The 23,321-nt window shown below is 47.0% G+C and overlaps 1 protein-coding gene across 7 annotated transcripts in view; it reads left to right on the top strand.

The window, feature by feature from the left end:
- The window catches only part of MYOCD (myocardin), a 488,383-nt gene that overhangs the window by 424,736 nt on the left and 40,326 nt on the right, over positions 1–23,321 (top strand). For 4 of the 7 annotated variants that reach the window (XM_050919226.1, XM_050919227.1, XM_050919228.1 and 1 more), the window contains 3 exons: positions 4,372–4,437; positions 11,388–11,443; positions 21,481–21,556. In XM_050919226.1, the coding sequence (XP_050775183.1) occupies positions 4,372–4,437; positions 11,388–11,443; positions 21,481–21,556 (198 nt within the window). The other 3 variants (XM_050919232.1, XM_050919230.1, XM_050919231.1) reach the window with 2 other exon arrangements.

The raw sequence follows: 23,321 nt of genomic DNA, 5'->3' as shown, positions 1-23,321 counted from the left end.
GGAGGGGGATGGTTAAATCCTCCTTGTTTTAAGACTCAAGGGGTTTGGGTCTAGGTTCCCCAGGGAAGGTTTTGGGGGAACAGAAAGTGTGCCAGACACTAAATTCTGGCTGGTGGCAGCATACCAGATTTAAGCTAGTAATTAAGCTTAAAAGGGTTCATGCAGGTCCCCACTTTTTGTACCCTAAAGTTCAAAGTGGGGGAAAAAACCTTGACAACTTATCATCCTATTATCCTCTAGGTTCTTACAGATTGATTGTTGAATCATTTGTTCCAGGATCTTTCCAGGTATTGAAGTTAGGTTGACTGGTCTATAATTCTCCAGATCCTCTTTCTTGCCCTTTTTAAAGATCGGTCATATGTTTGCCCTTCTCTAGTCCTCTGGGACTTCACCCATCCTCCATAAGTTCTCAAAGATGATTGTTCAGATGCTTCCTTAAGTACCCTAGGGAGTTTCAACAGGCCCAGCCAACTTGAATACCTTCAGCTTATGTAAATATTCTTTAACCTGGTCTTTCCCTGTTTTGGCTTGCGTTCCTTCCCCCTTGTTGTTAATATTAGATTTGTTGGTATCTGGTCACTTTTTAGTGAAAACCGAAGCAAAATGGGCATTAAACACCTCAGTCTTCTTGATATCAGTTGTTAGCTCTCCTTCCTGCTAAGTAGAGGACCTACATTTTCCTTCGTCTTTCTCTTGCTCCTATTATATTTAAAGAACTCTTCTTATTGCCTTTATGTCCCTGGCTAGATGTAAATCATTGTTTATCTTAGCACTGGAACAGGTTACCTAGGGAGATGGTGGAATCTCCTTCCTTAGAGGTTTTTAAGGCCCAGCTTGACAAAGCCCTGGCTGGGATGATTTAGTTGGGGATTGGTCCTACTTTGAGCAGGGGGTTGGATTAGATGCCCTCCTGAGGTCCCTTCCAACCCTGATATTCTATGATTAGCCTTTCTGCTTTGTCCCTACACATTTATGCTATTCTTTTATACTCCTTCTTAGCAATTATCCATGTTTCCATTTTCTGTAGGATTCCTTTCTGATAATCTGACCATTAAAGACCTCCTGAAGGAGCCATATTGGCCTCTTCTTTCCTGCTCATCGGAATAGTTTGTAGTTGTGTCTTTAATATTATCTCCTTGAACAGCAGCCAGATCTCCTGAACTCCTGTTTTCCTTAGATGTTCTGCCCAGGGGACCTTATCGATCATACTTTGAGTCTGCTAAAGTCTTGGGGTGCTCAGGCTTGAGGTTCTGCTCTGGCTAGGGACCCGTGAAAATAGTGGATTTTTTTTTTTAGAAAATTCACAGCAGTATCCCGGGTAAAGCATCAAATTTCACAGAATATGCACAGAATGCAGTTGGGGAAAGGTCACTGCTACACTCCTTTGCATAAAACTAGTCTCTGAGTCCCCCCAAATGAATCCTCTAACTTGATGCTGCCACATGTGACATGTTGCGCTGAGCATGAGACCTGCACACACGGATGCCTGCTTCCACCTCCCCGCTGAGGCCACAGCTGCTCATGGTCCATGTGGTGGCACCAGAGCTTGCTACTGTGCCTCTTTCTTCCCCACAGACACAACCTAAAATGGCAGACAGAAGGAACGTAACCAGATCACATGATCCTGGTCCCCTCATTTCATTTTGATTTTTGTAAAAGTATTGGAAAAATTGTGGCATTGGGCTAATTTCACAATTTCCATTCAGTTCATGAAACTGTGATTTTCACAAGGCCTTGTCTATGGGATCATCTCTAGTCAAGAGATGAGTATGCCATTATATTATGTCCGTGGAAATACACATATCCCTGCTAAAATCTCTAACTCGGTGCTTAATTTGTGTCAGGGCTGAGCCTCCGCACCCCCTGGCTTGGCAGTTCATAGCCCAGCACCTCCAGGCTTGCTGCATCAGTGATGAATGTAAAAAAATTGCTTAAGCCTGGGCACTTTGAGCCCTGGCCTCTTTCATTACAAATTAAGCACTGCTCTAGCTAGTGAATTTCTCCTAATGAAGAAAAATGTTGAAGAATCAGTATTCTGGCCTCAATGCAATGAAATAGAAAGGAGAGCAATCCACACGGTTTCCTTTTTCTTTTAATTACATTTCTTTGAAAAACTGCATGATAAATAACCAAAAGAGAGAGGGTGTCAAATCTATTACTATAGCCAGCGTAGGCAGTGTGACTGCAATAGTAAGAGAATACACACTCTACCATGCAGTGCCACACAGACACAGTATACTATAACATAGGATCTACTATAAGGAGTCTAGAGGAGCCTCTCTCAGCATATTGTAACTATCAACAGGAAGTTGGCACATCTGCTTTCATTGTCACAGAGAAGCAAAGGTCTGCGGTGTTCACTGGCTGGTTCCCATCTGCCAGAGCTTTCGTTCCAAGAAGTGATACTAACGATTGACATTTTATCTAAGTAGTCCCTTCTTAAATGTACAGAGCTAACCTCTCCTAAATGCGCTATCTAGAGCCCCCAGCAAACAGAGCCACATAGCACCCAGGACAAAACATCATGGAAAAAGAAATCATGCAGCCAAAGCCCCATGAGGGTGAGTGTGGCGAGGGTTGTATTCACCTCTAAGGGAGGGGTTAGCAGCAGCACAGTGCCACATGGAGCTTCAGGGTTTCTGAGGTGCTTCCACCATCAATCTAAGGCCAAACCCCAGATCCCAAGTATGACCAGCTGTGTGAGTTGAGCTTGCAATCCCCTGGGATAGTCCTGGGGCCATTCCAGTGCCATGAAATCTTGAGGTGATTCAGGCAAAAGGTCATCTCTGTGAACACTGAAATAGCTAAGCACCATCAGCCTACACAGCTCCAATTCCACTACAACAAAAAATTCCAGCCACCCCAGAATGTCCCGTGCTGGGCAGCAGGGCAGGCGATGCAGTAGGACCAGCCCCAGCTCCGTCCCAGCCAGATGGACACACTGTGTTAGATCTAGGCTTGGGGTTGGAGACCTGCATTTTAGGTTGGTTCAGAGAGCACAGCTACAGCTTGGCTGTCCCCCTTGGCCCACGTTGGGCTAAGCATTTGGCTGTCATCAACTGGGCCAACACTGGCTCAGCAGCCAGGTTTCAGTAACACAATAGATGTTTTAATACTACTGACCTTGTGTTAGACAACATGAACTGAAGGACAGGCTCCATCTCCCATGTGTGCAGCGGGTGAGACCAAAGTCCTCCACCCTGCTGACTCCCACCCCTGCTCACTCACACAGGGTCAAGGATTCAGACCTCGACAGTTCTCAGTCGCCACATGACCAACATATAGCAATCCTATGCTGCTTCATGGCCACCATATGGTGCCCATCATGAGGACACTGACACAGGTGCCAAAATAATGACTTCCAGGGCAGGCCAGAGGACTGTCTGCACCCTCCATGCCAACAGCCGCCCCCCCACACAAAGCCTAGCCCCCTCATAACCCTCCTCTTCATCTGCCTCTGCCCCCAGTAGCAATATGGGGCTCTCACACATCCCCCCTGCAGCACAGCAGACAGAAGGAACCCGTGTTATTTAGATCTCATGTTTCCAGGGGAGGTTCAGTGTGGCTGAAAGCTCTCACACCACTCCAGGAATTGCTGTGCACTTTGGTTTCATTCTGGGTTTTCTGGTTGCCCTGGAGCAGCATGTCCCAAACTATTGAATGCTGAGCCACCTTCGGAAAATGAAACCAATCACACCGTGCAAGGCCTCTGTGTGTGCTTAAAAATCTCCCCTTCTTAATGGATGCTGCCTTTGTGTCCCCCTGGCCAGTCCTTGACACACCTCCAGCATGCCCTGCGCTGGGAAGCACGAGGACAGATCCTTCCTTTCCTTTCAGACATGCTGTGATGGGCAGTGAAATAGCCAGCAATGGTGACATTACAAAGTATAATGAGGCAACCCCATCTTACTGAATGGGGCAGCTCAGAGTTCTGTTTCAGGTTCTCTGCAGCCTTGAGCATCTTTTACATTTGTTGCCCATTTGGAAGGTTCTTTCAAGCTGTGGTGCTCTTTTTAAATGAAATTTGAGACTCTGGAGAACAGTTAAGAGGCTCTGTCTGTGTCCTCTCTCACCTGCTGATCCTTCTGCCCCCCACTCCCAGTTCAGGAACGCTGCCCTACAGATATTGAATAAAACAGGATCACAGCGATGCCTCAGCACCTGCTTTGGAGGGACACCCTTACTATTTTTCAGGAACACCTCTCCCCTTAAGGGAATTGGTCTCTCCTCACGTTAAGGGCAAGACTGTCTTTCATCCTCCGTGACAGAATGCGTTGAGCATGTTGCTGAAAGCTCTGTAGGGCCGTTTGCAGAATGTTACTTGCTTCAGGAAAAAGTTTGCATCTCTTCCTGACACTCTTTCTTTAACAGTTTTACAGTTACGGCTTCAACAGAGAAGAACCCGTGAGCAGCTGGCAGACCAGGGCATCATGCCACGTGAGTACTTCACCTGCCACTCTCTGTGCCACATGCATCACAGAGCCAGAGCACAACCACCAATAGTTCCTGCAGATGTTGCATTAGCCTCCTGATGCTTATAGGTAGCTGCTCTCTGGCACCCTCCACTTGACTGGGTTTCACTCTCACCCCTTGTTGGCAAGTTGGGCTCTAGGGAGGACCCCACTACCTCCCCGCTGCTCTAGCTGGCATGTGAGCACTATGTTTGGCTATCTATCATATGGGTTATAATGCAGAGGCCTCCTATGGATGTCAGTGGAACTGCCCTGATTTACACTGGCTGAGGAACTGGCCTGCTAGCCCTCATCCTTAGTAGAGTTTCAGTCCCACTCTCTTGTACACTGCAGGTCACCTTCCTGTCTGGGCCAAACAGTTCACTTCATGATCAGAGCAGGAGTCTGATAACACATTTGAATCTGAAGAGTGCCAGGTCTCCTGAGGTGCTCATCACCTAGCAGGTTCAGGCCCAGAAGCAGGGAACAGGCTGCTGGAAGCTGTCTGGGATTTTCTGCTGGAATGAATTTCCCTGGAAAGAGGAAAGGGGGTGACAGTGGTCATGATTTTTCTCCACATCTCAAGCGGTCTGTGGCCTGGTGGTGGCCAGAGTCTCTCCATCACAGGACAGTGACATGCAGTCTAAGCTGAACAGCTTGCTGTTTTATTTAAAAAGGCAAGAGTCAATAAAAACAATGACCTAGTTTCCCCACCCTCTGGCACAGCCCATGAGTCAGCAGGGACTGTGCTACCTGGTGGGATTCATACCCAGCCCTTTTCCCAGGCACAGCCAGAACTCCCCAGCAGGTGTCTAGCCAGGGGCCAAATGACAGCCATGCTGAGTCAGTGCATCTCCTGGGGGCCACACCTGCTCTGCATCCCCTGGATGAGTGGAGCACATGTGTGCTGTGCCCTGCTCAGATCCCCCTCCCTCCTAAGCAGATTTCCCTCACCAAGGCTCTGCAGCCGCTAGTTCATTTGGTGGGATCCAGCCCAGCCCAGCCCTCACTATACCCCAATGTTTCAGAAAGCCAAAACCAACAGCACTGTGCTAGCATATGAGAGCCAGGAAGGGCAAGAATGAAACTGGTCTGCCTGCTGCACCTGCACTACCCAGCTGCATGAAGCCAGCAAGTGGCAACAATGGAGCCAGTCAGCTAGATCTCAGACCTCCCTTCTGTCTTGTTAACTGACACATTTCATCCTAGTCTAGAACAACCCTCCATGTACAGAAGCTATAATGCTAGCAGTAACCAAGGTCAAGCATTTGTCCCTATACAATTTGTCTCCTGTGACAAAGTTCCTCCTCTACCTTGGTGGGTCCTGCACTTATTGGCAGATTTGCTCACCTCAGTGATCTTCCCCTCTGGAGGAACTCACAGTCTGGGTCAACTCCTCCTCTATCTGATCAGGAGTTGGGAGGTTTGGGGAGAACCCAGGCCCACCCTCTACTCCAGGTTCCAGCCCAGGGCCCTGTGGATTGCAGCTGTCTAGAGTGCCTCCTGTAACAGCTGTATGACAGCTACAACTCCCTGGGCTACTTCTCCATAGCATCCTCCAAACACCTTTATCCTCACCACAGGACCTTCCTCCTGGTGTCTGATAACACTTGTACTCCTTAGTCCTCCAACAGCACACCCACTCAGCTCCTTACACCTCTTCGTCCCGTCCCGTCCCGTCCCGTCCCGTCCCGTCCCAGCTCAGCTCAGCTCAGCTCAGCTCAGCTCAGCTCAGCTCAGCTCAGCTCAGCTCAGCTCAGCTCAGCTCAGCTCAGCTCAGCTCAGCTCCCCCCCCGCAAAACTGAAGTGAGCTCCTTTTTAAACCCAGGAGCCCTGATTAGCCTTCCTTGAATGGCTGCAAGTGTTCTAATCAGCCTGTCTGCCTTAATTGGTTCTAACAGGTTCCTGATTACTCTAGTGTAGCCCCTGCTCTGGTCACTCAGGGAACAGAAAACTACTCATACAGTGACCAGTATATTTGCCCTCTACCAGACTCTGTACCACACTGGTCTGAGTCTGTCACACTCCTCACTGCCCCTTTAGAATAATTGCAAAGGACTGCAAATTTGCAAGACCTAATACACTTCTTACTTGCTTCTTTCTTTCTTCTATTGGTTATTGTGCTTTATAATATGGACTTCCTTGAGGACTGTGCTGTTCAAACAGCTCTTAAACCCAAACAGAGGATAGCAGTATGGTCTCTGCTCTCCAGCAACAAGACATTTCAGTATGTCTGTAGTATTCCATTCAACACCTGGATTATCTCTCCCACCATCTTTCTAATTCTCTTGCTTTCATGGGTCTGTAATTGGTGTTAGCAGTAAAAGGTGTCATACTACCACCCTCAAGCATGCAAAAATCATGAGTCAGGCCCCAAATCATGAGATTGTCATATAAATCATGAGATTTTAAAACATAATAAATGTTGAGTTCTTTTGATTTGCATTCTGGGTTTTGAGCCTGTTGGGTTCATACTTTCAAGCTTTTCTCTGCAACCAGGAAGTCTAGACATTTTAATTTTTTTATTTTTAATGTAAATTGAAATTTTTATGTAAATCCAAGAGCCTGGGGCTTTAAAAAAACACACCAGATATTGTCAGACTTGTGATAGAATTGCAAGAGCTGGTGACAGTGTCAGATTTCTGTGCCACCTCTAACATCTCCTGTTAGATGACTGGCCCACATTTTAAAAGGGGCACACTCAAGATGAGCATGCAGAGTGTCCCATTGCACGTGCATAAACTGGAGTTCTTGAATGTAAAGGTCTGGGCAGTTGGAAATCCCCCAATGGTGTGAGTACATGGGGCACATGCACTTTTAGAAATGGGGACCTAATGCTTTCTAAAGAATTTCTGCATTGCACACGGCACAGAAATGCACAGCAGAGGCACTGGCACTAGGGCAGAAACCTCAAAGGCCTTTTCCTGTTGCTTACAGCTTTGCCACACTCTCACCTTTTGGGCTGGCATTTTGCAGGCCTCTGTCCAAGGGGGCCATGTGGGGAGAGACTAGGCACAAATAGTTCATTCATTTTTGAGAATGAAGACAATAAAATACTCTTTTACCATTATACAAATGTGCACATTTCTTAACAGCACTATCATGTCACAAGGAAGGATAGAAACTAGACATTTGACAGAGAGATTGTTGCTGCATCTCACAGATGCCTGTCAATAGTCCAGCTCGCAGAGAGTTTGTGCATGCACAGTCAATGTGTCCTAACAAGGGTCTGTTCCTAATGGTGTCCCCATGTTCTGCTGCCACTAAGCATACGTACGTAAGCTGAGTTCTTGAAGGTGCACATCGACTGGAACCTCATTCCATACACTGAGGTGAGTATGGAATGAGGTGGGGTTGCTGTAATGCACGAAGTGTACAGTCTACAATATATCAAAAAGAGCTGTTCTGCAAACATGGGTGTCATGATTTTAAAGTTTGAGATCTCAAAAGTCACCAGGGCTGGATATGGTTGTTTTATACAGTATATTAGAAAGCTACTCTGTGAGATACAGCAGCCTTAAGGAGTCACAAGATATCAGACCTTAATCATGAAACTGGTCCAAGAGTGGACAGTGTCAGTGCTGGATTTTGAACATGGGTCATTTAAAATCCCTCTGCCAGATTTTATTCTGGTGTAATTCTGTTGCAAAGAATTTAGCCTCCTCTTTATAACTGATCCATTTCTAGATTTTCACCCACAGAGGACAGAGAGACAGATTAATATTCACAGTAATAGAAAATCAGTGGGTAAAAGTGTTGAGCAATCCCTTCTGGATACCAATGAGTTATGAATGTTCTCAACAGCACTTGGAGGTGCTGAACACTACAGTGTTCTGTAACCATTTACTGAAAGATCATTAAAGTGAAAGCCTCAAACAAATAATACAGAACACGCCAAGCTGAAGCATCCTAGCTAGTGTGCAGCAGGAGTGTCCCATGTGGCCTCAATGGTGGGAACAACCTGATGCTGTGAAAGGTCAGTCTGTGATCTGTTCCAAGTGGAATAGCTAAAGCAGTCAGGGAGGCAAAGGCAAGGACCAGCCTTGCACAGCCTATGGGGTAGACTGTGACTGAAGAAAGAGGAAGGCTTTGTAGACATGCCCCTCTCCTCCCCCCTGGAGAGATGGGTGACTGCCTTAGGTGAGAATGGCACAAACTCCAATCTCAGCCTCGCTCAGCTAATGGAGTCACACAGGGTAGAACTTGGGAAAGTAAGCAGAGAATCAGGCTCAGTGAAGTCAATGGAGGAACTCTGGATTCACACTAAAGTAACTGAGCCAAGCCTGCCCCGTTAGTGAACAGGAGGACCAAAACAACAGGATATGTTATTGAACGTCTCATCCAGATGCAATTTTATTGGCTTGATGAAAATGTTTCATACCTGGTTTATGGGGCAAATTCACTCTGTGGAACTGCTGGGAAGCATTTGCCATAAAGTCAGGAATATCACTAACTGTCTACATTTCATGATCCACAAAGGGGCAGATTGTGTGGGTATTTGCCCAAGCAAGGAAGAGTGTGCAAGAAGTTTTTCCCTAGCAACCCTACGCAGGGGTCAGCCACAATCTGCAAACTGGGAGGACTGGGCTGGAACTTGCCATTCACTGCACGTGGTAGTGGACCAGCTGCTGCTACAGAGATTGATTCTCAGGATCCCCAGTAGAATTCTGGCCTAATTCGTGCTGGGCTCAGGCTACACAGAGGCTCCTCCTCATCCTCCCAAACACAGGGCTGTGCCTTAAAAGCAAAATCTGTCCTAAAATTGGCATGTCAAGTGCAGCAGCTTTGTCCATTTTCTGCAAAGCCACCTGCACTTCCAAACTGGTGAATCCCATCACAGATCTATCCTGATATGTTGTTTGAAGAACCGATGCTAGCAATACCTTTATTTGTTTTGCAGACTAATACAAGCTGCAGCATCCACATAATTCCTCCAAAATCTTGGTAAATGACTAAATTCTGCAACACTTTCATTATGAATAGCATGAAATGAAGTTTGACCTGGTCAATTCCTGCCCACAGAAACCTCATAACACTAGGACTTCGTAGTGAACTGGGCTATCAAAAGTAATGTCCCTTACTTACTTCATTGTGTTTTTTTTTGTGCACTCATTTTATTTTGCTTTTGACTAAAACAGCTGTCACCATCCTCGTGGCTGCTCACCAAAGCACGGCACAATCATACAAGCATGTCTGTTTGTCTGCTCTTGAAATGTTAGACGCAAGAAAAGGTTCCCTGGCCCTTTGTACTTTGGTGTGATCCATTCTACTTTTTCCACTGGATCCATCCCCTTCCACCAGCCAATCCACCCAAAATCCTCCTTGGCCTCCTTTCCCTTCCCCTACATGTTTATTTGTTCTGCCTGAGCTCCCCATTTATTCCCACATTTCTGGAGTGTAGACTGGCCGCTAGGTTCTGAGCTCTGTGGAAAATGAATTTCTAACCCCTTTTTTTAATTCCTGCCAAGGATCAAGCAGTAAGTTAGCTAAATAAATGGTGCCAAACAAAACAGACCCCCAAACTTCTCACTTTAGAATGCCCCTTCCATTCAATGCGGGAACCCAAGGAGATGTTTGAGTCTTTTTTCTTTTCTTCCCAGAGAAGAAATTCCCTGGACATCCAAAAAAAGACTGAATCTTTCCTACAGATTTCAAATGCACAACCAAACTCTGCTCTCATTTACACCCTGCAAATGGGGAATAACGTGATGTGGAGCAAACTGTGGCCTTGCTTCTGTTCACAGCCTTTATTTCTGCACTTTGGAAACCACAGTTTTCAGCCAGAAATATAAATAAGTTCTAGCTGAGCTTTAACATAAAGTTCCAGATATTGTCATTAGAGGCTTTGAACAGCACTGGAAACAGACTCTTTACACTCTGCTCTCAGAAGTTGATGCTGAGATGATACTAAAGAACTTATTGTCAATTGGTATTTTGAAGTACCCAGGAATAACAGAGTGGAACTCCGAAATTACCCAGACTTTCAACCCACAAGCTGTATGTAATCCCTAGAGAGCTGTGGGCCTTAGCATGTGCCACAGGGACCCTCACCGACCAGGCTGACCTCCCCTGCATGATATAATATTCTGAAGAGGGTGAACAGAATTGTACAGATGCCCTTCTCTTGGAAACCTTCTCTGGGGAAAACCAAATGTTTTCAGGAAGAATCTTTGAAAGGGGTGGCCAGAGCAGCCTGCTGACTTTGGCTCCCAGGTTGGGTCATGTGCTAATTTGGCACTCCCCAAACCCACAGTTCAGTTGCCCAGCACCTTTCACAGGGGGATGGAGAAGAGTATCAGAGAGCCAGGAAGGCTGCTTGAAGACAGGAGCTGCAGAGAAGGGGATTGTGTAAATGAACAGAGATGAGGTTGGTGTGCAGTGAGTGGAGAAACTGGAGAGGAGAGCAGAGAACAAAAGCTTCTGAGCCCTGTGATTAATATACACTTGCAACCCAAGTGAAGAATGACGAGATCCCTTTGTTTTTTCATGTTCCCCTGGACTTGACGTCACAGTTTGAGCCACTTGCAGGCCCAGCTGCTGACAGAGTCCTTTAACGAGGTCCCCTCTCTTCTGGGTACTGACCCTTTGCTTTATCCTCCCCACTATGTTCTGAGGCCTCCTGGTGCTGTAACCCACAGAGCCTCCCCTGGAAGAGGAAGTGTCCCAGTGAGCGCTGAGCTGCACAGCCTGCACCATCTCTCTGCCTGTGGGCTTCTGCTCTCTCCTTGCTCTCCATCCTCTCTTCTCTCCTGCCAGAGCCTGGCTGAGAGACTGGGATTTCCCATAGCTTTCTGAATTTTTAGTTAGCTCAATAAAGAGATCAGCTCATTTGTGTTGCTATTTTTATAGCACTTGTTAAAATTCTATTGCTGAGTATTCTGGTGGCTGCTTGCTCCTTCCCTTGTGCTGATTGTGCCTCTGTGTTTCTTACTGCAGCACTGAAAAGCCCATCTGCATTCCATGAACAAAGGAAAAACCTGGAGAGAGCCAAGGTAACTTCTTGCACACATGTGAATGAATGAATTTGTGTATTATCCTCCAAGTCTGGGCAGGCTGCTGGAGACTCAGACACAGAGTTTGCATAAAAGCAACATCATAGTTGTTGGGCCTAATATCCTGCTCCACTGACATTGACACAGCTTCATTTACAGCAAGTGTCTTCGTTCCTGTCTGCAATGTGGACCTCAGCTGCATATTGTCCATGTAAAATGAGTTCAGATTATATTGAATGCCGGAGAGATCCAGGGAGTGGAGAGAAACAAGACGTGGATCATAGAGATCTTCCAGGGTGGAAGAGAGAGATCCCTAAGGAAGATCATAGGCATTCCCAGGGTGGAACTTCAGACAAAACACCCAACTGTCTACCTTTCATTTGCAGACATTTGCATGAATTGAATCAGGCCTTGCCTGAACCATTACTTCCATCAATGTATTTACATCGGTGCAGGGGTGGACAAACTTTGTGGCCCGAGGGCCACATCTAAGTATAGAAATTGTATGGCGGGCCACAAATGCTCACAAAATTGGGAGTTGGGGTACAGGAGGGGGTGAGGGCCCTGGGGGGGGCCAGAAATGAGGAGTTTAGGGTATGGAAAGGGGCTCTGGACTGGGGCAGGGGGTTGGGGTATGGGCAGGGGTTGAAGGGCTCCAGCTGGGGGTGCGAGCTCTGGGGTGGGGCTGGGGTGCAGGAGGGTGCTCTGGGCTGGGACTGAGGGGCTCAGAGGGCAGAAGGGGGATCAGGGCTAGGGCAGTGGGTTGGGGCACAGGAGGGGGTCAGAGGTGCAGGCTCAGGGCAGCGCTTACCTCAAGCTGCTCCCGGAAGCAGCAGCATGTCCCCCCTCCTCCGGCTCTTACATGGAGGCACGACCAGGCGGCTCCACATACTGCCCCATCCACAGGTGCCACCCCTTCAGCTCCTATTGGCCAGGAACCCCAGCCCGTGGGAGATGCATGGGTGGCGCTTTGGGCGGGGTCAGCATGCAGACCTCCCTGGCTGCCCCTATGTGTAGGAGCCGGAGTGGGGGCATGTCGCTGCTTCGAGAGACGCACAGAGCCAGGGCATGCACAAAGTGGGGCAAGCCCCAGACCCCACTCCCCAGTGAGAGCTCAAGGGCCGGATTAAAATGTCTGAAGGGCTGGATGTGGTCCCCAGGCCATAGTTTGCCCACCCTGCCCCCTCAGCTTGTCTCCTGCAGGGGGAATGTGGGGGCAGGGGAATGTGGGAGCAGGAGGCAGGCTGAGGGATGTGTAGGGAAACGTGAAAAGCATAAGACACACCAAGCGGGTGGTGGGGGGGAAATGTGAGAAGCAAGAGAATGGGGGGATTGTGAGGGATAGCAGGGGTATGAGGCATATGATAGGGTTGGAAGGCAAGGGGGGACAGACGAGGGGTGCAACAGATGTGAGGGGGCAGCAGGGGCGGCTCTAGGAATTTTGCCGCCCCAAGCACGGCAGGCAGGGAGGTCCTCCGAAGCCGCAGGACCAGTGGACCCTCCACAGGCAAGCCGCAGAGGGCAGCCTGCGTGCCGCCCTCACGACGCCAGCAGAGCATCCCCCGCAGCTTGCCGCCCCAAGCACGCGCTTGGTGTGCTGGGGCCTGGAGCCACCCCTGGGGGGCAGAGAGAGAGAGTAATGGGATGAGTTGAAGATTTAGGAAACAAGCAGGGAAATATGTCTAGCAAATAAATGTGGGGTCCAGAAGACTATGGTGAAACTATGGTGGGAGAATTCAAGTGAGGCAACCAGCTATCATGTCCAGCTAGGGACGGGACAGAGGGGGATGGAGTGGCAGCTAGGGAAGGGTAGCAGATAGGGTTGCCAGGCATCCAGTTCTTGACTGGAACGCCCACTCGAAAATGGACTCTGGCCACTTAAAGTGCAGTAGGCGGCGCAGCAGGGCTAAGACAGGCTCCCCGGCTCTAAGCGGCCACTGGCAGCAGCTGGCATGTCCAGCCCTTAGGCGCACGGGCAGCCATAGCGTCTCTATGCGCTGCCCCAGTGCCCTGCCCCAAGTGCCTACTCCACAGCTCACAGTGGCCAGCAACCGCAGCCAATGGGAGTTGTGGGGAGAGGCAGGGGCTGTGGGTACAGGCAGTGCACAGAGTCCCCTGGCCCCTTCGTCTAGGAGCCAGACAATCTGACCACTTTTGGGAGCTGCCTGAAGTAAGTGCCACCCAGACAGAGCCTGAACCTGTAACACCTGCTCCAGCTCTGAGATCCCTCCAACACACAAACTCCCTCCCAGAGCCCACACCCTGCACCTCCCTTCACTCCAAACCCCTTGTCCCCTGCCCAGAGCCCCCTTCTACATGCCAAACCTCTTATGCCTGGCCCCAACCCAGAGCCCACACCTCCAGCCAGAGCCCTCATCCCCTCTCGCATCCTAATCCCCTGCCCCAGACCAGTGAAAATGAGGGAGAGCGAGCAAGGGTGTGAGGGGGGATGGAGTGAGTGGGGGCAGGGCCTCGGGGAAGAGGCAGGACAAGGGTATTCAGTTTTTGCAATTAGAAAGTTGGCAGCCCTAGTAGTGGACCCCCCTCAGAGCTGGCTGTAGCATGAATTTTGGCCCTGCAATCATCCCACACAAACAAGGAGCACCCAGCTTCACCTAATAGTGCGGGGGGAGGGGGGAAAGGTGATTTCCTGGTGGCAGAATTTAAATCTCATGATCTTTGAACGCTGAGGTTGTAATATTGGAAACTCCAAATGCATTAATCTATACACAGAGCACCCTGTAAGTATAGTAATAGGCTGTCCCTGCTCTGCACTTCCTTAGTGCAGGGCTCCATGTCGCCCTGTACAGGGGAAGGGGCATTGAGGAGAGTGGGACGGATAGGAGTCCCTTCCCTCAGGTGTGCTGGGACCAGGAGGGAGTTTCTTTACACAAGCACCCTCCCCCTTCTCAGGCAATGCTGGCAGCTGTAGAAGAGGCCCTGCAGAGCCAGGTGGGGAGGCTCTCCACCCCCATCCCAAAGAGCTCTGTCCGCTCCATGAGCTGTGGGAGGAAGATGCCCATCAGAAGTGGCAGCACCTCTCATGGGGCAGTTCACCGCAGGTATGGGGCAAAAGGAAAGGACCTCAGAAGCCTCCCAAAACGCCTGCAGGGTAAACCCAAAGAGTTGGCAGCCCTGAATCATAGTGATCTCCCGGGTACAGGAGAGCTCACTGGGGTGGATCAGAGATCCCAAGGGTGGAAGAGAGCTCAATGGGGTGGATCATAGAGATTCGCAAGGTGCAGGACAGCTCTGTGGGCTGAATAAGAGATCCCCAAGATGCAGAAGAGCTCTGTGGGCTGAATAAGAGATCCCCAAGATGCAGGAGAGCTCTGTGAGGTGGGTCACAAAGATCCCCAGGGTAGAGGAGAGTTCAGTGGGGTGGATCACAGAGATCTGTGGAGTAAAGCACAGAAGTCCACAGGGGGACTCAGAGAGTTCTGAGGGGTAGAGGAAAGAGGCATGGGGCAGATAAGGAAGACTCTTACACCTGAGAAAGGAGGTCAAAATCCTGCACTTGTACAAGAGCTGACAGTGATTTATGCGGCAGATTCATGCCTTCCAGTAGATGAGCAGCCCTCCTGGTTTCTGATTCAGCCACTGAACTCACAGAATGGAGCCCTAAACTAGTGTCCAGGGAGGAATTGAAATGCCCTTTGTCGTCTGCAGTGAGTAGTCCCCAAGCAAGTCATACTTGTCATCACATAGCAAAACCCTGACCTTTGGCTTTGCAGCATGCCCCAGGGTCCGCTGGGATATTGCAAAGCCTCTCAGAGAGCTAAGTACCTCCCTGGAATGTGCTCTGCTCATGCTGGCACCAGCTATCTAGCCCAACTCAGGCACCTCTCAATACTGCTAATGGCAGAGATAAGATAAGTGGCCATTTCCAGAAATGTCTGAAAATGCCTGTGACTAGATAGTTTTTGGGGAACCATGTGAGCTTTCAAGCCCCCTACATTACACACTGGCCACCCCCAGCTAAACCTAGGGTATGTCCACATCTCGAGCAGGGGGTGAATCGCAGCTCAAGAAGACATACTTGCACTAGCTCAGAACAAGGTAGTGTACTAAAAATAGAGTGCAGCAGCGGTGGCATGAGCCACAGGAGGGGCTAGCCTTACCACTCAAGACCATGGGCATGAACTCTGGGTGGATAGCCCCTCTCACCATGCATGCTGCCATGACTACACTATTTTAGCATGCTAGCTCAATCAGAGCTAGTGTGAATATGTCTCCTCCAGCTGGCAATCACACCCCCAGCTCCAAGTGTAAACACACCCTAAGAGGGTCTCCAGGGTCCACACAGCTCTCCTGTTTGCCTGGGGCCCAGTTCAGAAAGAACACAGTCCAAGACAATAGGTTAGAAAAGTACATACAGCAAGGAATAAGATACCCTGCAGTACTGACAATAGACAACAAACCTCTGCTATGCTGATATATCAAGTACATTGCATTGATTCCATTGCATCAGTCCAAGATAAACTAATCCAAAACTATCCCAATTTTCTCATTTGGTCTTTGAGCATGTTTTTCTTCATCCTCATTTCTTTGCCCATATCATATTCATCAATAGTTGGTTCATACTGCATACAGAGAAATAATAGTAGCATGGCACATTAAGAGGAAAATACCTTGTTTAAAATGGTTGGCTCTGGCTGATGTGTAAACAGAATAGAGTAATTCATTCAGTTACTCTAGGAGAGATTTGTTTTCAGCTACTTGTATAGGCACTTTATGTGAAGGAGTTAACTTGAAACATTTGGGAGCGTTCTTGTGAACTAACATATTCTAGGTACTTGCCCTTTGTCTCCTACGATCATAAATGACTAATGTAAGAAACAAAACACTCCTATGAAAAATGTATATGTTTAGGAAATTTCAAGCAATTTAAAGTATCTTTGAAGCGTCGTATATTTTATTGTTCAAGTATTCATTAATGTCTCTCTGTCTCGCCCTTCAAAGGCTTCCATTGGCTGCTTGCCTGGGGGAAGAGGGAAGGATTATGAGTGGGATGCCCAAAAATGTCTTTGTTCTCAGAGCATGCTAAAGAGCACAATGCAGGACAAAAATATACTCCTGTTTATAGGGATGCTCTTTGTTTAGGGCAGTAACCAGGAATTTCAGGAGGTTTGCTGGGTGCTTTCAGCTAAGCAGCCAATGACATTTTGGTTGCTTAGCTGAATCTTCTCCAAATTCCATTCTCTACAAACTTGGTCTAGAAATCTAACAACAATGGGTTCTTTTGCATATCCCAATATTTTCTGCTTCCACTAATTCTAGAAACATCACAATAAAAGCATCTCCTGCCTTTGTGCCCCAGGTCACTTCTCCTACTACTTAGAACCAGGAAGGCCTGAGGGGAGCCAGAACTACAATAAATGTTAACGTTAATGCACAGTGGACTAGATGGTCCAAGGGGGTGTTGACAAATCTCTAGGTTAGAGATTCAAGTCTCGCTTGAGTCAGGAATCTGATGGCTATTTGGTAGCCTATAATGTGAATTTAATTTAATTTAAATTTAAATCCAGCACCTCCAGATACATTATTCCAAAGGTCTTTCAGAGCACGGGATCTCACAGAACTATACACATAGTGTATAGTGACACAGTGACACCTCTTAAACAAATCAAAGCACCAGAGAAACATGGATTCATAGGAATGTTGTACAGAATCAGATCTGCCACTCATCCAGTCTGATATGTTTTCTTTCACAGTGGCCAGTATTAGATGCTTCAGAGGAAGGACAATTCTGGAATAAGTTACAAAGGGAAAGTTTCTTCCTAATGTCAGTCAGTTTGTGCTCTGAACTTGAAGGCAGGAGGTTAACACAAATCACAGAGTGGGGAATGAAGGAGACAGACTAGCAAAACTAATAGGATGTTACAAATTCTTAGCAAGTCAGAAGCAGTAAAATCAATTTAGCACCTGTCTAGCTATGCTCAGCTTGCAGTTTACCGCGTGAATTATGGAAGAAGTAAGTTTTGAGGAGGGACTTGGTGATGGCTTTATAAAATTTGACAAAGTGATTCCTCCATGCATCACAGGTAGCATGGGAGAAATCATGGGGAGGTAATAGGATTAGTCAGATCTTTGAAGTATTATGTTATTATGCGGGTACCACAGATACATTTCTCCAATGTAATGTAAGTGGGTGTTCTTATTACTCATATAATGCCTCATCCATTTTGGAATCCTCTTTTGGAAGCTCTTGCAGTCAGCAATATCTGCACCTGTATTGCCCCTCTGTGGCCCACCACAGGCACCTACTTTTAGGCTCCCAGCTCCACAGCTGACACTTCTCCCAGGCAGAGACCCACATCTCTCTCCCTCCTAACTGGGGGTTTTCCAACTGCACAGTTCCCCGCCTTCATCATGAGTTCCCCAGCAAGTCAGGTGGACTAGGCAGGCCAGCTTTGCTTTCTTTTCTCAGAGGCTATAAACAGCATAATTGCCCCAGTTAAAAGTCACCCTACAGCCCTTTCTAAGCACACATTTCTTCCTAAGGTGAAAGTAGTGTAGAGAAAACATATTACAAACAATTTAAAAAAACTACACATGCTAGTAAGCTTATCAGAGGTCACCCCCACTCCAACAAGGACTCTAGTAGGAGTCTGTAGTTCAAACACCAACAAGAGTTTTCTGTGGTTATTAGTTCAAAACAGCTGTTAGCCCAGAACAAGCACACCTATGAATCTGTGCATCTCTCCATTACGCAGCTTTGGCCTTTGAGCCTTAAATTCCAGGAACAGGTAATCAGCAGATAATGATTCTTTCCACAGGACATAGCTTCAAAAGGCTGGATTTTTGCACAACTGGGGGGTGTGGCACATTTGCATTCATCTCCCTCTAGAGATTTCCTGGGAAACACACTTAACTTTGCTTGTCCTTAAAGTTCACTCTTGTTTGGCACATTGTTTCAGATAGTCCTTTGAAGCTCATAACACTTCCCAGGGTTTACATTGGCCATGTCTCCCCTCTAGAGGCATTACATGCAATTCCACAATAATACATAAGCTTTAAATTTTTTAATATAATGGACTCCAAGATACTTAAACTTAATTCAGTAAGATTTTTCAAGGATATTGCAAGAAATTGCCATATCTGTCACAATATCTTGTTGCAGAGAGTTCCACGGGTTAGCAACGCATTATGTAGAAAAACATTTCCTTTTATTAGCTTTGAATTTGCTGGCCTACCCTTGTTCTTGAGTTATGAAACATCATTCATTCTCCATACCACTCACTAGCTCATATGACCTCTTTTTATCTCCCCTCTAAACTAAACAGTCCTGTTCTTTTCACTCTCACCTGATAAGAAAGTCTTTCCATACCTCTCATCATTCTCATTGCCTGTCTCTGAACATCTCTTTCTGCTAGATATGTTGTTAGATGGAGTGACCAGAATTTAATACATGATTCCAGGAGAGGACCTACCATGTATTTATAGAACTGCATAATTCTGTTCAGTGTTTTCGCCATCCCATTTCTTGTGCTTTCTAATGTTATTATTATGGTTTTTGACTGTCTCTGCACACTGAGAAGATATCATTAAGCTGCCCACAGTGACACTGAGATGTTTTCCCTGAGTGGTTCCAATTAATTTACAACCTAGTAGGATCTGCGTAAATTCTTCTTTCCAATGTTTATTACACCGTCTTTGTCAACACTGAATTTCATCTGCATTCTTGCTACCCAGTCACCCAGCGTGGTTAAGTCCCTCTGAAGTTCCTCACAGCCTGCTCTAATCTTAACTGACCTAAATAACATTGTGCCATCTGAAGCTTTTTCCACCTCACTGCTCCCCCCACTCCCGTTTTTCAGAGTACTAATCACTACCTGAAATAACACCATCCTAGCACAGAACTTTGCGGCATCTCACTGTTTACCTTTTGCTATATGGCAAATTGACTCTCTTTCTTCCTCTGGACTGATTTCTGCATTTTAGACTGTTTCTAATCCTCCCTCAATGGTGGTGAATTTAATTATATTTTATAGTCACTATCACTTGTCAACTCAACTCTAGCTGCTTCTGGAACTTACCTCTATGTTACCTAGGACTCAGTTTAGCATAGTCTCTCCTCTTGTGTTCTCTCATTAAAGTGACAAGAAATTGCTTCTCTACATGTGGACCCGAAAGGCCAGATTTTCAAAGATATTTAGATGTCTAAAGATGCCGATAAGCTCCTAGTAGGAATTTCAAAAGAGAGTAGGTGTCTAACTGTCCTTGACTTCAAAGGGAGCTAGGCTTCTAACCTACTTAGCTGCTTCTGACAATCCCACCTGGCACCTATCTGCATCTTTAGGCACCTAAATACCTTTGAAAATTTGACCTGAAGTGACATTTGATCAGTTTTTATACGGGTACTAAGAGATCCATTATAACTCTTTTTGTAAGTGTAGTTTTTACTGTCTCCCTCAGCACTGTTCATTCAATAGCATTTTCTTTAACTGGAGACTGGGAGTACCATTTCACTCATGTATTTGTATTCCTATTATTTGGGACTTGGATCTCCACAGATTCAACCGTGCGGTCCTCTCTACTCAGAGCTGGTCTCTCACGAGGTTCCATGGAATCTTTCAGATAGTGGGACTCCCCCATCTCTCTGACCTAATCAATCTTTCCTGTATAGTTTATAACCAGGTATTACAGTATCCCATTGATTATTGTCTTTCCACTGTTAAACAGAAATGCCACTTACATCAGAATCCTCTTGCAGTGCTGGACATATTAGCTCACCGGCTTTTGCTTCTAAGTTTCTTTCATTGATATCCAGATATTCGTAGTTGGTAAACTCTGAGTCATGGAAAGGCCTTTCACTGATTGTCAGATAGAACTCTATTGGCTACTTCTGAAGGTCAATTGAATGACAATGACAAGCTGAAGGGGTAACTTGAGTATAATTGATATTTCCTACTGTAATAATACAATTAAGCATGTGTGTGAGTAGATGTGTATTTGTTAATATGCCTGTGCATCTGCTGTACCTTTTCCATTTGCCTTTATACTGATAGCTCATTTGGCAGACATCATTTCTTCTCTATTTAGAAAGGATCTGGCATTTTCTGGGCATTCCAATAATACTAATTTGTCACTCGAGCTAAGATGTTTGTTTACTAAGTGCTGTCCCCAGTGAAGGTCTCACTGTGTATCAGTATCTATCTACATACCTATTTCTAAGTGTTGTTGCACCATGTTGGTCCCAAGATATGAGAGAGAGACAAAGTAGGTGAAGCAGGAATTGCTCCAGTAAAAGATGTTGCCTCACCTACCTTGTCTATCTATTTCTAAGGCATTTATCACCTTTGTATATAAGATGAGAGCATGACTTTGTCAGCCACGGCCATTCACAATGTGGAATTCAGCAGTTAAGTGCAGAGCAACAGGACCTAGCAGCTTACATCAGGAAGTGCAGAGTATTCTGGAAACTGGGGGCGGGGGTGGATTTAGAAAGGCAGAGTGTCATTATCAGCACTGCAATAGCCAATATACCTCTTCCTTGCAAACAGTGTCAGAGAATCGGTACAGAGGGTCAGGCTCCTAGTTTTACATCTCATCCAAAAGCTGGCATTTCCAGCAGCATAGCATCCTCTCGCACCATGCTGGGGTGTGATTCAGCACCAACTCCAAAGGAAAAATGCTGTGCTGTCTTGTGGGGGTAATTCCAAGCACTTACCAGTGAATAGTCCTCACACTTGGTGAACAGGGCTCCAGCAGACTTGACATACTGTCAGAACAGCTTGGGCACCAGCAGTGCTGGAGGACTTGTGGTACAGCTCTCTGGAGGCTTAAAAGGACACATCTTACAAGGGCCATCTGCTGAATTGTCAACATTGATTCCAAGAGTATCACTTTGTCTCACTGGGCATCTCTTGTCTGAGTGTTGGCTAGTAGTTGGGTGAATAAGGTACCACTTAACAGCTCACTCGGTGGAGAAAAGCAGTTATTCCCTCTTCCTACAAAAACACAAACAATTCCAATAGCTGAGCAGAAAGATCACCAGCTCTGGCTCTAACATTCTCTGTATTTCTGTTCTGCAGACTGAGGATTACCTAAAGCACAAGATCAGAAGCAGGCCTGAGCAATCAGACCTGGTCAATATGCACATTTTACAAGGTAAGACTGGATGAGCTACTCCTCACATATTTGTAGATTTCTCCAACCCTTCATCTCTCTTGCAGCTCCAAATCCTCTGTTGCTTTCCTGTTTCTCTGCAAGATGCACTTTTAGGGTTACTTTGCCCCAGATCTTGATGGCAATCAGACTATGTAAAGGGCTTGTAGCACAAGGTATTTCATGTTGTGCCCAATGCAGCTCTCATCATCCATAAATAGGCATTGACAGCCTGGATCAGACCTGAGGTCCATCTAGCTCAGCATCCTGTGTCACAGTGGCTGGCACCAGGTCCATCAGAAGGATTCAGTCATTAGGAACATAGATAGCTGGTTTTGTGGTGACCGGGAGAAACACATGGTGACTTGCCTACTGAGTGCAAAGTTTGCAGATCTCTCAAGACATCTAGATAGTCTCAGAGGTGAAAGTAAGCAGGTCCGGTACTATGCCGTGTTGAACTGCACCGGCTTCCACGGGGATTGAAAGGGCTTTGGGCTGCCTGCGGCTGCAGGCAGCCCAAAGCCCTTTAAATCCTGGCCGCAGCTCTGGCTGCTGGGCTGGGGCCGGGATTTAAAGGGCTCAGAGCTCCCCATGGCTGCAGGCAGCCCAGAGCCCTATGAATCCCAGCCGTGGCTCTGGCAGCAAGGCTGGGGCCAGGATTTAAAGGGCTCTGAGCTCCCTTCAGCGGCAGGAGCTCTGGGCCCTTTAAATCCCTGCCCCAGCTCCGCAAAGCTCGGGGTTCCAGGCAGCAGGAGCCCCAGGCCCTTTAATTTGCCCCTGAGCCGGTGGGGGGGGGCTCCCAGCCACCTCTTCAGCTGGGAGCCCCTGGTTGATTTAAAAGCCCTGGTTCTCCCAGCCACAGCTGGTGCCCCAGGGCCTTTAAATCTTGAGAGGTCACGCCTCCTCTGGGTGAGGCCACGCCCCCTCAGGACTCCAGCAGTACTAGTAAGTCCTGTAAGTTACTTTCACCCTGGATAGACTTATGTGTAGTGCTGGGGAGGAGCTGGTGGTTGTAGTATATGTAGACACCAGTGATATAGGGAAGGATAGAAGAAAGGTCCTGGAGGCCAAATTTAGGCTGCTAGGTAAGAGATTGAAGTCCAGGACCTCCATGGTAGCATTCTCTGAAATGCTTGCAGTTCTACGTGCAGGGCCACTTAGGCTGGTAGGACTACAGGATCTCAATGCGTGGATGAGAGATGATAGTGTAGGGAGGAGAGGTTTAGATTATTAGGAACTGGGGAACCTTTTGGGAAAGGGGGAGCCTATACAGGAAGGATGGGCTTCACCTAAACCAAAATGGAACCAGATTGCTGGCACTTAAAATTAAGAAGGTCATAGAGCTGTTTTTAAACTAAGGGTTTGGGGGAAGCTGACAGGTGCAGAGGAGCACATTTTTCAAACAGAGACATCCCTTAGGGAGGCTCTATTAATGGAAATACTGATCTGATGAGAAATAGTCAAATGAAAAAAAGAGTCCCATTCAGTTACATCACGTAATGGGAGATGGTTAAAAAGTGAATTTTTTTAAGTGCTTATATACAAATGCTAAAAGTCTAAATAATAAGATGAGTGAACTAGAGTGCCTCATTATTAAATGAGGATATTGATATAACAGGCATCACAGAAACTTGGTGGAATGGGGATAATCAGTGGGACACTGTAATACCAGAGTACAAAATATATCAGAAAGACAGAATAGATCGTACTGGTGGGGGCATGGCCTATATGTGAAAGAAAGCATAGAGTCAAATGAAGTAAAAATCTT

This window comes from Gopherus flavomarginatus, chromosome 12 (genome assembly GCF_025201925.1).
Source record: "Gopherus flavomarginatus isolate rGopFla2 chromosome 12, rGopFla2.mat.asm, whole genome shotgun sequence".
NCBI classification, from domain to species: domain Eukaryota; kingdom Metazoa; phylum Chordata; order Testudines; family Testudinidae; genus Gopherus; species Gopherus flavomarginatus.
The sequence above is the reverse complement of the archived record's forward strand: the minus strand, read 5'-3'. Positions and strand labels throughout refer to the sequence as shown.